General features: G+C 45.5%; 1 protein-coding gene and 1 pseudogene across 1 annotated transcript; both read left to right on the forward strand.

Moving 5' to 3' along the window:
* The first annotated feature begins 1,463 nt into the window (after positions 1-1,463).
* LOC117834181 (wall-associated receptor kinase 2) lies at positions 1,464-5,002 on the forward strand. The gene is made up of 4 exons (XM_034713805.2): positions 1,464-2,171; positions 2,303-2,532; positions 3,047-3,199; positions 3,662-5,002. The coding sequence occupies exons 1-4, from the start codon at positions 1,477-1,479 to the stop codon at positions 4,756-4,758; spliced, it is 2,175 nt and encodes a 724-aa protein (XP_034569696.1). The 5' UTR covers positions 1,464-1,476; the 3' UTR covers positions 4,759-5,002.
* A 6,940-nt stretch (positions 5,003-11,942) lies between these two features.
* On the forward strand, positions 11,943-12,857 carry LOC140223658 (wall-associated receptor kinase-like 2; annotated as a pseudogene).
* Positions 12,858-14,032: the final 1,175 nt, after the last annotated feature.

Below are 14,032 nucleotides of genomic sequence, written 5' to 3' on the forward strand. Positions count from 1 at the left end.
TTTATCCCGATTAGAAACACCAACCGGGACAAAACACGGAAGCGCGCGTCTCCACGTGCACAGGCGCATAACAAGTCTTTCTTATCTTCTCCAGGCACGTCTTTCTTCTCCACCTCCTCCCCTTCCTCTCATGCGCACAGGTCTTTCTTATCTCTTCCTCCTCCTCCTCTCGGGTGGCTGGCTCCCCTCCCCTCCTCTTTTTCCCCACCCTCTCCCCCTCTACTACCCCTCCCTTTCCCCCTCTGCTCGCCCCTCACTGCAGTTAGGAGCAGCAGCGGGACGAGGGCGGGTTACGGCGCGCATGCAGGGCGGGCAGCATCGGCGGCGCAGAGTGGGCGGCGGAGTGGCGCGGCGGGTGCGGACAAGGCGGAGCAGCGCGGTTGGAAGAGGAGCGGGCGGCACAGGCGGAGCGTGGGGCGGGGCGGAGTCGGCCGGGCGGCGTGGGATCCAGGCGCGGGGGTCGTGCGTTGGGGCGGAGGCTGGCGGGCGTTGAGGGGCGGGTAGGCACGTGAGTGGAGGTGGAGGCTGGCAGGTGCGGACGGCCATCCGGCAGATGTGGGTTTTGTTTTTTATTTTTTCAGAATTTTTTAACACCAACCAAAACTAAATGAGATATATATGGATACGGGAGTACGCATTCGAAATCGTGTTCCTCGATGAACTCGATCGAGTACTTCTCTGAATACGCCATCATTGGATATATATGCTGCGTCTGCGTGGAAAGATGACCCTGACTTCTTACGGACCGAGAAATATATATCTCAGAAAATTGGTCCACTCAGAAATTTCCTCGAAACCATGTTGCCGATTCCGTCCACCAAAAGTAGGCCAAGTATATAACAGACCAAAAATTTCAATTGCACAGCCTTGGAGGAAAGTCAGTCGTCTAAGAATATCTTGAATAGAAAAGGAAAAGGCTTGGAACTTATGTCTTGTTTGTTCAGTGTTGTGAGTTGCTTAAAACCATTGAGCTCTGTTCAACATTCAGAGCACGTGTTGCAGGTTGGGCCATATACTGTATATCCATCATGAATAAGGCATGGCCACCGCATTTATTTATTTATTTGGCCAAATGGAACAACTTGCTTGCAAATGATTAACAGTCCACTGCTCAGAAAAGGTTAACAGTCCACGGATCATTAATTTTGTTGATGTAGGAAAAATAATTAGCGGCAGATAGGAGCACTCATATATTGATTTGGAGGAGACTCTAACTTGGGCTGATAGTTTCAAAGGTCTAGCAATCATGAAATGCATGGTGTAAATAGTAAAAGGCAACTATCACAGCTATATAAAGATTATAAAGTATTTACATGCATGGTATTTTGTTAGAGAATTAACAAATAAGATAAAAGCAAAGGTAATGGAATTTTGAATTTTTTTATTAAAAGAAAGAAAGGCAGTAGTAAAACAGGGAGATATATACTCTGCATGCCTATATAAGAGAGGTAGGCAACAGCTTTTTAAGCACTGGGAATGCCTGGTAGAAGGATCCAATACCAAGTAGCCATGACTCAACTGCAGGTTCTGTGGCTTCTTCTTTCTCCCGCCCTAGTACTCTCCCAGGTGCCAGCACCGGTTGTCTCTGAAACGCTGCGAGCACCACCACCGGGCTGCAATACCACTACCATGTGCGGCGGCGTAACCATTCCCTACCCCTTCGGCCTGAGCGAACCCTGCTCTTGGGACAAATTCTTCACCCTCTCCTGCAATCGTAGCTTTAGCCCTCCAAGACCGTACTTGGGCAACATCGAGGTGATGGACATAACGGTGGAGACAGGCGAGATGCGCGTCTACACCCCCGTCTCGTACCGCTGCTTCAACTCGTCGAAGACCGTCTCCGTCGTCAGTAAGTCATGGACGTTCAACTTCGCTGGCACGCCTTTCCTGGTAAAGCCAGGGAGGAACGAGTTTACGGGCATCGGGTGCTACAACCTGGCGCTGCTCCGTGGCAAGGAAGACAGGAGCTACTTCAGCGGTTGCTTGACGACGTGCACTAGCCTGGATGAAGCTGCGTCTGCCGGCAACAGCAATGGCTGCACAGGACTCGGCTGCTGCCAGATACTTACCCCGAGCGACCTCAACGTGATAGATGTAGATTGGTCGACGCACAACAACTCTGCATGGACTTATAGCCCCTGCGGCTACGCCTTGGTGGCCGAGAAGGGATGGTACGTACACGTCCAGTAGTCCCTTAATTCTTTTTCGTTCAGAAATAGATCTGTGCAGTGTAGCCTACACCTGATTCATGTAAGATTTTAGCTTTAGGCTTTAGCTGTCGATCTTTCTGTCTGTATTTTAGGTACAAATTCAGCCTGAACGACCTGAATGGTACCGGAGAGATGGCATATAACGTACGGGTTGGTGACAGAAGCGCCCCTTTGGTGCTTGACTGGGCCATCAATGTTTCCACGGACGGAGCCTGCGTCAGTTCCAACAGCTCTCGAGTCAGCATGAGAGATGGCCAGGGGTATCTCTGCAATTGCTCCATGGGATACCAAGGGAATCCATACGTCAAGGATGGCTGCAAGAGTAAGCGATTTATTCGTAACCTCAGATTATAAACACTCGTCTAACTGTATTTCTCATACAGTACTATTTATTTTTTTTCTATGGCAATTGCATTTTTTAACATAAAACATAATTGAACATGCGAAAATTCCTAAGTTGAAAGTGATTCAAACAAGCAGAAACTTTTCCTCAGTAACCGAAAATTCATTTATATGTTGAAAGTTGAAAGAAGCTATTTATTTGTTCATTATCCCTTTCTTAAAAAGCCTAACATCGTCTGGAGTTACTTTTGGAACTGTGCAGTCTTCAAGTGCTCAAGATTGTATTGCTCGAAATTTTCTTAATAAATAGTTTCAAAATTTACCATCTTTCTTCCTATATTTTGCATACTTTTTTTACAAGACATTAGTGGACAAAATATTGCGTTAATTCCAAAAAACGACAATCTTTTTGTGACTACTGGTAAATACTATGCAGATTTTTTTCAGAAAGTGTAATCATAATGACCACTTGAATGTTGACATATTATATGTAGATATCAACGAATGCAAGCTTCCAAAATTATATCCTTGTCCAAGTGGCACCAATTGCAAGGACACAGAAGGTAGCTACATGTGTCCATGCAAATTTGGCCGAAGAGGAGAGCACTGTAAACCCATATTTCCGGCGCCTGCAGCTGCGGTATTAGGTGAGCAGAAAAGTCAACACAATAAGATTGTTAGATCTTTTGGAAGTCCAAGTTATTTTACATTTTCCATTGATTATTTCTCTTTTCACTTGATCTTTCATATGTGATTTTTGTTAAATGAAAATCCTACAGAACAATAATGCTATTTTTACTATTTTTGAACATTTTGACAAGACATCAAAACTTTCAGGAATGTAAAAATTCCATTAAAATATTCATGGATGTTCACCATTGGAAACTGTACAGTTGGATTTATCGGTTGCAAAATATATAGTAATGGATAGTTACATATATCCTTAATTTTTTAGAGTTCCTACATGTATCCTTAATAATAAGTATGATTATAAGAAAAAACAAGGTATAGTGGGGAAAGTGTAAAAGAGAGTTGAAGACATGTATAATTCATAATACCATCACAAGTACCTAATTCCATGAAACGGATACATGCTGTACTGTTTGCAGCAACCACTGTCGCAAGCCTTTTTCTGGCGCTCCTACTCTGGTCCATTCACAAGGATCGAAAGCGGCGAATGAGGACAGCTTTCTTCGACCGAAACGGGGGTAAAATACTGAAGGGTGCAGCTGGCATCAACATATTCACAGAAAAGCAGCTGAAGGAGTTCACAAACCACTACGACACCCTCATCGGAAGAGGTGCCTTCGGCATGGTGTTCATGGGAACCACCGACGAAAAGCAGAGAGTTGCGGTTAAACGGTCCATCATAGAAGACAAGGAACTTCGTGGAAGAGGGAACCTTCAGCATGGGGAGGACATTGTGAACGAGATCACCTTCCAGTTCCGGAACAGCCACCCAAACCTGGTCCGGCTTGTCGGGTGTTGCTTGGAGACAAATATCCCTGTGTTGGTCTTCGAGTTCATCAGTAACGGGAACCTCTATAACCTGCTGCATGTTTCAACGCATAAGGTTGTCCCGCTACGGACACGCCTCAAGATTGCCATCGGATCTGCAGAAGCTCTGGCCTATATCCACTCGCATGGTGATCACGACTGCGTCGTCCACGGTGATGTCAAGTCTGCCAACATCCTCCTAGATGATAACCTCATGCCCAAGGTCTCCGATTTCGGATCGTCCAAGCTTTTGTCGATTGATAGGTATGCCAGAGCTGTGGCCGCAGATATGAGCTACGTGGATCCAGTGTATATGAAGACGGAACGTTTTGTGAAGAAGAGTGACGTCTACAGCTTTGGCATGGTTCTCCTTGAGCTGATCACCCGGAAGACTGTTAAGTATGGCAAAAGTAAAATAAATAGCCTCCCCATGGACTTTGTCAGGTGTTGTAAGGAGATGGGCAGCGGACGGGAGATGTACGACATAGCCATTTCATCTCATGGCGACACTCAATGTCATCACTGCATAGATTGCCTTGACAAGATCGGCGCTCTGGCGGTTCGGTGTCTCAAGGAAGATGTGGATGAGAGACCGACAATGGCAGAGGTTGTGGATGAATTGAAGCTAGCGTCAGAGGCAGTGGAGAAATGCAAGCATCATGTGAACTTAATAGCATACGATCGCTCATGTTATTTGGAGGTATGTTAAAGTCATGTACATATTGGTGAAGACAGCAATGCAAGCATGCTTGGAAGGCTCAAGCTATAGCTACTTTTTAGTACTATCTTGAACCGTAGATTACATCACTATATATAAAACTACTTGTCCAGCTTGTATGGATTTATGCACGCAAGTGTACTATATTTTCTGTATTGGAAAGGGTGAGATAGTTTGTCAGCTACTTTATTGTATCCCGTAATTTCATAATTCAGAAAATATATTATGTTTGGCATATGTTTGTTTTTTTTAACGAATGGGCTCGAGATTCTGCTTATTTTATTGATGAAGAAGGAGCGAGTAGAAGCCGGCTATAGCTGGTTCCATTTCAAGAAAAGAAAAAAGATTACTCTTGCAATATTATGCCCCCAAGTCCCTTAATTTGCGCCGCCAGTAATCCAGTTATGTTTGGCATGTGAAGTAGAACAGTTGGTAGTAATAGTATCCTAAGAGTTGTTAGGGCAGTCCCAACCTACGGGTTGCATATTTATAGTCGGGCAATGCTAAGAGTTTTACATGGGCAGGAATTGTTCATGCGTATGGTTCGGATCTATATACATCAAGAATATCTCTAAGCTCTATCTCTAAGCTAACCGAACAAATCTTATATACAACTCCTATTGCTATCTGTTACATGAGATATCATCTATTCTAACAACCTCCCTCAATCTAAACTTCTCTTTCTCTTGAGGTTTAGATTGCATTTGAAGTCTTCTAGCTTTCCAACAGATAGTGCTTTAGTGAAGCCATAAGCAATTTGCTCCTTGGTGGATATGAGCTGAACCTGCAATTGTCTCTTTGCTACTCGTTCTCTTACAAAGTGGAAGTCAATCTCTGTGTGTTTCGTTGATGCATGAAAGACGGGATTTGCTGATAAATAAGTAGCCCCCAGATTGTCACACTACAAGATCGGCGGATGTTCCAAAGTAACACCCAATTCTTTTAACAGAGATTCCAACCAAATCACTTCAGCTGTAGGATTAGCCATTGATTTGTATTCGGGCTCTGTACTAGAACGTGATACTGTAGCTTGTTTCCTAGCACTCCAAGAAACAAGATTAGGACCAAAGAAAATAGCAAAGCCACCAGTAGATCTTCGATTATCAACACTTCTAGCCCAATCAGCATCAGAGAAGGTGCTTAACAGTAAGGAACGTGACTTTTGAAGTGTTAACCCAACATCCAAATTATGCTTTACATCCCGAAGAATTCTTTTAACATCATTCCAATGAATGCTAGTGGGAGCATGTAGAAATTGGCATACCTTGTTAACTAAGAACGGCAAGTCTGGGTCTGGTAAGCGTGAGATAATGAAATTGGCATACCTTGTTAACTCATAACCCAACAATGTTCCATCATGGCTTGATAATTTTTCTAATGTTGATAAGCGTGTTGATGACGGCTTGCAATTTGTCATCCCAACATGAGCAAGAATCTCTTGTGCATAATTCTCTTGTGACAACAATTTGCTATCACATTGGACTTCCACACCCAAGAAATAGTGTAGATCACCTAAATCTTTTAAGGCAAAGTCCTTGCGCAAATCCAACAGTTGAGCTAAAACTGCTTTATTAGAAGAGCTTGTAATAATAATGTCATCAACATAAATAAGCATATAGATTGTGACATTTGACTTTTTATAAATAAACAGAGAAGTATCTAATTTAGAAGTATTGAATCCAAGATCAATAAGCTTAGAACTTAGTCTAGTATACCAACCTCTCGGAGCTTGCTTCAATCCATAGATAGCATTATCAAGCTTACACGCAGGTGTGGAGCATCTGTAATCTCAATCCCTGGTGGTTGTCTCATATAAACCTCCTCTTCTAGAACATCATGTAAGAACGCATTTTGAACATCTAATTGCCTTAGAAACCATCCTCTAGAGATAGCAATAGAAAGTACAGGGTGGATTGTAGCAATAGAAAGTACCACATGACTGAAGGTGTCTTCATAATCAATCCCATACCGTTGTTGAAAACCTTTGGCTACCAAGCAAGCTTTGTATATGTGTATTATACCATCTGCTTTCCTTTTGATTTTGTAAACCCATTTGCAATTAATTAGATGTGTACCTCTTTTCTCCTCCACAAGATGCAAGTTTGATTTCTAAGCAACATTGTTTATTCATCCTACATAGCTTTTCTCGAATTTGGATCATCTAGTGCCTCCTGTCAGCTTATTGGTTCTTCTACTAAAAAAATATTGCACCATCTCACAGTACCATCAATATGTAATCGAGGTTTAACAATACCACTTTGAAGCCTTATGCGATGCCTTGGTGTAGAGCTTTCAATATGCAAAGCTGGTTTTTCCACAGCGGATCCCAAGTTGGATGCAGAAGATCCACCGCCTGGAGTCATCAGAGTGGAAGCAGGCACCTGTGGTGGGCTGCGAGCCTCCTGATTGGAGGAGCCAGGCGCGGGAAGTGTTGTTGTGCCACACGTTGGGACCCCAGTCGTGGGTGTCCTCGTGGGGGACATGGGTGTGGATGCCACTGTGGCTGTCCCCCCACGTTGAGCGCTCAGATTGGCACCAGGAGAGGGAGGGGAGGGGGTAGTGCCGCCTGGAGAGGGAGGGGACGGTGGGAGGTGGCGGATCCGGGAAAGGGACAGGAGGGGGCGGCGCCAGGAGCCAGGAGAGGGAGGGGAGGTGGCACCACCGGGAGAAGGAGGGGAGGGGGGTGGCGTCGCCGGGAGATGGAGGGAGGGTGAGGGTGGGAGGCGGCCGGGGCAAACTGAGGAAGAGGGGAGGGTGGGAGGCAGCCGAGGAGCTTGACTTATATGAAAATTTAAGTTTGCCGAGTAACAAAGATGTAGCTTTGCTGAGTGCCACATCATGGGCACTCGGCAAAACTTTTTTCTTCATTTTTCTTCTTTTCCTTCTCTTCCTTCTTTTCCATAATGTGTTCTTCTAAATTTGTTCCGATGCACTTTAAAAATATCTTGTTAAATTCACTCAACAAAGCATATTTGATTTTTCTACGAATTAAATTCCATTATTTATGCAGTTATAGCTCAAATTCAATTTATATCCATTAAAATTTTATAATTGTACTTAATAAATTAAAATTTTCAAACAGTTCTAAAAAATTACTAAAATTTCACATGAAACAATCTATATTCTCTATTTCATATCCGAAAAGGTTTGTAGTCAAACCACATTTCGACCGTCTCTTTCACTCCAAATCATACTGAATCCTTCTCAACGCTACGTTTCTTCTTCTGATATGCTTCGGTTTGTAAACATCGTACGTCACAAGGGCAAAAGACAAAAAATTTGTTTGTTTACCGAATGCAAAAAAACACTCGGCAAACTGCAAAAACAAACACTCGATGAAGAGCTTGTTTGCTGAGTTCAAAAAAACACTCGGCAAACATGCAAGTTTACCGAGTGCAATTATTTTACTGAGTGTTTTTCGCGCAGCACTCGGCAAAGAGCTTGTTTGCTGAGTGCCCGAAGGATTACACTCGGCAAACTACCCTACACTCGGCAAAGAGCTTGTTTTCGGTACTGTGACTCTACGAGTACTGCCAGAACAAGCTAGTCTTCCTCCATTCCATGCCATACGCTGGAGCACTATCTATCCATCACCATTCCTATGTTTGATTCTTTTTTCTTACTTTTCATGGACAAGACATGCGCATGAAAAGATCGCGAGTTCTAGCGTTATCTGCTCGTTACAAGGTCGCCTCAGTTCGTAAATACCTCCGCAAAACTTAGGCAACATCTATCATCTGTCCATACGATAGCAGACTAATGCAATCTACTGCAACTTCATCCGGTTCCTGGACATACTGCCGAACTTTTCCTCAGAAAAGAAAATATACTGCCCAACTTTTTTTAAAAAAAAGATATCTTCGCTTTGCACTACCAGGGAGGCGGGGGTCGTCAGTGGCGGGAAGGCGAGGAGCTGGCTGGGGAGGAGGATTCGGAGCAGGACGGGGCTAGCAGCGCGGAGGAAGAGGAGGGGCTGGCGGACGAGGAGGAGGAGGGGAGGTGTGGAGATGCCGGTGGATGGGTGGAGGGGACGGGGGGAGAGATTTTTGTTTTTTTAATTTTTTGACACCCTCTAGTACTTGTTGTTTCAACTGGTAGTAGAATCCCCCCTCTACACTACTAGAAAAATAGCCTCTAGTCCCATACCCTCCTCTAGTACTGGTTGGACAACCGGTACTGCCCAATCAGTACTAGAGGGGGTCCCCTCTAGTACCGGTTCAAATAAACGGTACTAGAGGGGGTTAGAAAATAATAAAAAAATCAAAATCCCCCACTCCCGGCCGGCCCCCCCCAGGTCCCCCGCTGCCACCGACCCCTCCTCCTCCTCCTCCAACCTTCCCCACGCCATCCCCTTCCACCCCCGCCTCATCCTCCTCCCACCCTCATCCCGCCGCTGCCATCCCCCTCTGCCGCTGGACCCCTCCTCCTCCTCCTCCCTCCTCCTCCGCCCCTCCCCATGCCGGTCCCCTCCACCCCTACCTCCTCCTCCTCCCGGCCCCCATCCTGCTGATGCCACCGCGCGCATCCTGGCCATAGCCGCTACCCTGCCCGTCACAGCCGCTAGCTGCCCCTCCCCGGCCATAGCCGCCACCCTGCCCCGCCGCTCGCCACCGCTCCTCACCACTGGTGAGGGGCGAGTAGGGGGGGAGGGGGAGGGGAGGCAGAGGAGTGAGGAGAAAGGGAGGGAGGCCGCCGGCGTGCGGATCAGATAAGAACGAGGAGAGAGGGAGAGAGGGAGAGGGAGAAAGAGAGAGTGAGAGATTGAGAAGAGAGGCAATGTGCATGGGGGTGGATGAGAACGAAAATTTCGAAGCGAGCATGCAGTGGAGGCAGTTCAATAATGTCCGCCCATGTATGTGAATATGTGATACAAACTCCTATGTCTCATTCAATACTATAGTTTTTTTCCGAGGGATTCAAATATAACTATCTTTTTTGTTACTGAAAATGTAGTCAAATAGAGGTTATAAGATTGGCTTAAGTTAACACCACTACTTTAAAGATTTTCAACTACCGAAACCATACGGTGCTATCAGAGATAATTTTTTGTTACATTTTCTGATTCTCACAAAAAGTTATTTAGTGAGTAGTTAGTTCACTTGTCACTATGGGTTGAAACACCCTACAACTCATGAGGTGTTATCTATGAAATAATATTTTTTAAATTAATTCAATAACATTTATGTCCATGTGTAAAAGTTTGAAACAATTTAAAATCATTTGTCAAGTATTTAAATCCTTTTCCAATTAATGATATTTTTTATTTCTATCACTAAATTTTTATTCCACTTATTGGATGATTACACATTTAATAGAAAACCTAAAGAATTTTAACTTAATTATTTCTTTCAACTCAAAAACCCATTAAGTTGTCACAAACATACAAGTTTTTCATTTAATGTTACGGATTGAAGGATTAAGTTTGAAAGATGTATATTTTTAATACAAACTTTTTCATACAATCTCGGATGAATATGGACTTTATATCAAAGTTGTAGACTTAGATTAGATCTAAAATTGTGTAGTAGATAACTTTTTCATTTAAAGTTGTTTAATAGCTCAAAATATCATTGTTATAATTTCAAAATCTTGAATCTTAAAATTTTCAAAATCTCTCTAATTTCAAAATCTTGAATCTTAAAATTTTCAAATGACCTCGGATGCAAACAATCTCTATATCAAAGTTATAGTGCTTAACGAGATATAAAATTTTGTAGTTAACAAATATTTCATTTAAAATCATTTAGCTGCCCAAAACTTCATTATAATGTTATGAAGAAACACATTTTGCCAGGGTAGCGATCCAGGTCTCCAGAATCGAGCTCTCCCATTGGCCCCAACCTCATCTCCCTTTATCCATCCCCTCTTATCCTTTCCCTCTCCCTCTCTCCTTATCCCAGCCCGTGTTGTCCCTACGCGCTAGCCCTACCTCGATTGGTCTCCTCCCGGTCCCGCCGCATCATCCTCCACCGCCAGCCCCGCCTTGTCCCTCACCACCGATGCCGTCCTCCAGCCCTGGCCCGTGTCGTGCCCGCATGCCGGCCCCACCTCGGTCACCTCCGACCCCGCCGCCTCGTCTCCCACTCTCGGTGCCATTCTCCAGGTCCCACCGCCTCATCCTCCGACCCTAGCACCTCGTCCTCTGGCCCTGCCTCGGTCTCCTCTGGCCCCACCGCCTCCTCCTCCCCCGCCGGCGCCATCCTCCAGGCCCCGGCCCACGTCGTCCTTCGGCCTGCCGCCTCGTCCGCCCCCTTCCGTCGCCTCCTCCAATCCGAGCCGTCCCCGACTCGCTCGTCCCCCGCCGGCGATACCATCCTCCAGCCCTAACCAGCGTCATCCTTGCACGCTGGGCCCGCCTGACTCCTGTCGGCTGTCTCCTTCGGCCAGCAACCCCTGGGCCTCGGGCGGCGGGGACGGGAGTAGCAGGAGCTAGCACAAAGAGCCATTTGTACTTGCGGGTGCTCTGCTCGTTAGCACAGTGCCCTTTCACCTGCCAGCAAAAATGCTGTTTGGCCTGGTGAATTATATATACACTATGCACTTTATGATAGCAAAAATGAGCTTTTGCACCCAGAGTGACTGACTGTGTTAGCTTACTTATTTAATAGGTACATGTTCAGTCGGAGAGACCTCGTTCGTGCTAAGAACGACAGCTTTGCTAGCTGGGTTAAACAGGAAAAGATCCCGATGGTGCTTGACTGGGCCACCAGGGGTAATGGCTCTTGCCGACCCCCAGCAAAGGACGCAGGTCCTTCGGCAAAATGGACAACTCCTGATTGTGTCAGTGAACACAGTTTCTGTGTTAATGCCACACAAGGGCCTGGGTACCTATGCAACTGTTCCGAGGGATAAGGGGGCAATCCCTACATCATCTCGGGGGATGCACAAGTTAGTTTTCTCTATTTCCTTGCCTTTAATTAGATCGGATGCAAATCTAGCTAAATTACTACTTTTTGCCGGCTTCTACATTTTTGTGGAATGTATGTTTTGATGGACACCTAAGTAATTATTAGAAAACAATGGCTGTATAATGACTGTGAACTGAAGACGTACTTTTGGACTAAAAGGAGATGGCAAAATTGACAACGGATGCCAGCCTACAAGTGAAATGAACGGACGTTAAAAGACGAAAGCAAAGGAGGTTTTTTGACAAAAATGGTGGTGAGATACTGAAGAAGATGACAAACAGCTACAAAGAAACTATAGGAGAAGGCGCCTTTGGCAAGGTCTACATAGGGACCATTGATGAAGGCACCCAACGGGTCGCGGTTAAGCGTGCCGCCTCTGTGAAAGGCGCCTCGCTCCCGCAGGAGGAATTCGTGAATGAGATCACCATCCAGTTCCGGATCAGCCATGCAAACCTAGTGCGCCTCATTGGGTGCTGCCTTGAGACAGACGTTCCCATGCTGGTCTTTGAGTTCATCTCGAAGGGAAGCTTGTTCAAGGTGCTACACGGTGCTGATGATGATCAAGAGGCACTCAGGCTGCTTGAGCGCGTAGACATTGCCATTGGCTCTGCAGAAGCTCTAGCTTAGATGCACTCACATGGTGATGGTGGCCAGAACCACGTCCATGGGGACATCAAGTCTGGAAATATCCTCCTCAGTGATGATCTTACGCCCAAGGTCTCTGACTTTGGGTCATCCAAGCTCGTGTCTGTTGCCAGCATGTACTCCAAGTGGTGCGTGGCGGGGGACATGAGACCCAGTATATATAAAATCTGGCCGTTTCACAGAGAAGAGCGACGTGTACAGCTTTGGTGTCGTGCTCCTGGAACTCATCACGAGGAAGAAAGCCTAGTACGGTGACAACAGCCTCCCTCTAGACTTCGTCAAGTGCTGCAAGGAGGAGGGCAATGGAAGGAAGTTGTACGACAGAGACATCTTGCCTGATGATGATGCTCAGGCTCATCGTCATATGGAGTGCCTTGACAGGATCGGCGCACTCGCGGTTCGATGTCTCAAGGAAGATGTGGATGAGAGACCGACCATGGCAGAGGTGCTGGATGAGCTTAAGCAAGTGAAGGCAATAGCCAGCGGAGGCTCATCAGGTTCTGTGGCAAGCTAAAGGCAGGTAGATGATGAAGCACTACAGAAATTTCGGTGTATCTCGGTGTGAGCTTATTGTATCTTAAGGCCACTAGAGAAATTTCGGGACGGTGTATCTTCGTTAACAGAGACATGCTGAAAACCGCAGGGGATTCTGCTCTGTTTCTGAAATGCTAGATAAATTGCAGCAAGTTCTCTATTCAGAAAATAAAATTGCATCGCCACACCGTGGACTTTTCGAATTGCCTTACCACAAAACTGCCGCCGTGCAGGAGGATTCTCACCGGCGGCGGACGGAACAGAGCCAAATCGCCGATCCAGACCGAAGCAGAGATCCAATTTAGGGTGGTATTTGTGAACAACAGGGGTCTGTATTGTCATGCCTGCACAGCACACCATGCGTTCGATGTTTTACCTACAAATGCAGATTCTTGGTCCGGTTCCCACTATCAAGCACATGGGTTCCAGCAGTTTGAAAAGAATGGAATTCGTGCAAACTGATCCATTCATGTTATATTCCCCCTTTGGTTGCAAATTCTGTCATGGCTCTTCTACAAGAGAAACTAATTATGTCTTTCCACTCTGCTCTCCAAACTTCACATAATGGTGCGGTTTGCATCCAACAAATGAAAATTAGTTTGTGCTTTCCGCCTCACTAACTGAAAATAACTTTTGAATTTGTAATTGCGTAACCTGCCTCAATTTTTTTTTCCACGTGTGAAGTGTAATGAAGCATGGTCATTAATTTAATTTGTACATTGATCAGGATGAGCTCCTCTGCTTCTGTCCTTTTGAAATACCCTGTTGTAGTTCATAACCTGTGTCACCTACGAGACATGCACTGAGAGATATATTCTACCAACTTATGCAACTGCCGACAGGCCACCAAATAAATGAACCAACTCCAGGACAGGCACACCCTCGAAAGCAACACTAATCCACGTCAGTGTTTACGTCTGTGGAGTTATTGATCAGGAAGCAGCATCCGACGGTAGCCTATACGAGGCTATGGCCGCAAAGGTACTAGAAAAGCATATCCTTAGCTGTGGTTGCATCCTTTCATAGCTTAGCTTTAAGGACGGGAGCACACCACCGTTATCTTCAGAAGATTCATTCCAGATATCACTGTTGTTCATTTCTGTCCATCCAGACAGATCTTTGGACTGTAGCATGTATCGAAGTGCTTGAGCTGCTGATGCCACACCTGCACATTTCTT

Source organism: Setaria viridis, chromosome 8 (genome assembly GCF_005286985.2).
Source record: "Setaria viridis chromosome 8, Setaria_viridis_v4.0, whole genome shotgun sequence".
Taxonomy (NCBI): domain Eukaryota; kingdom Viridiplantae; phylum Streptophyta; class Magnoliopsida; order Poales; family Poaceae; genus Setaria; species Setaria viridis.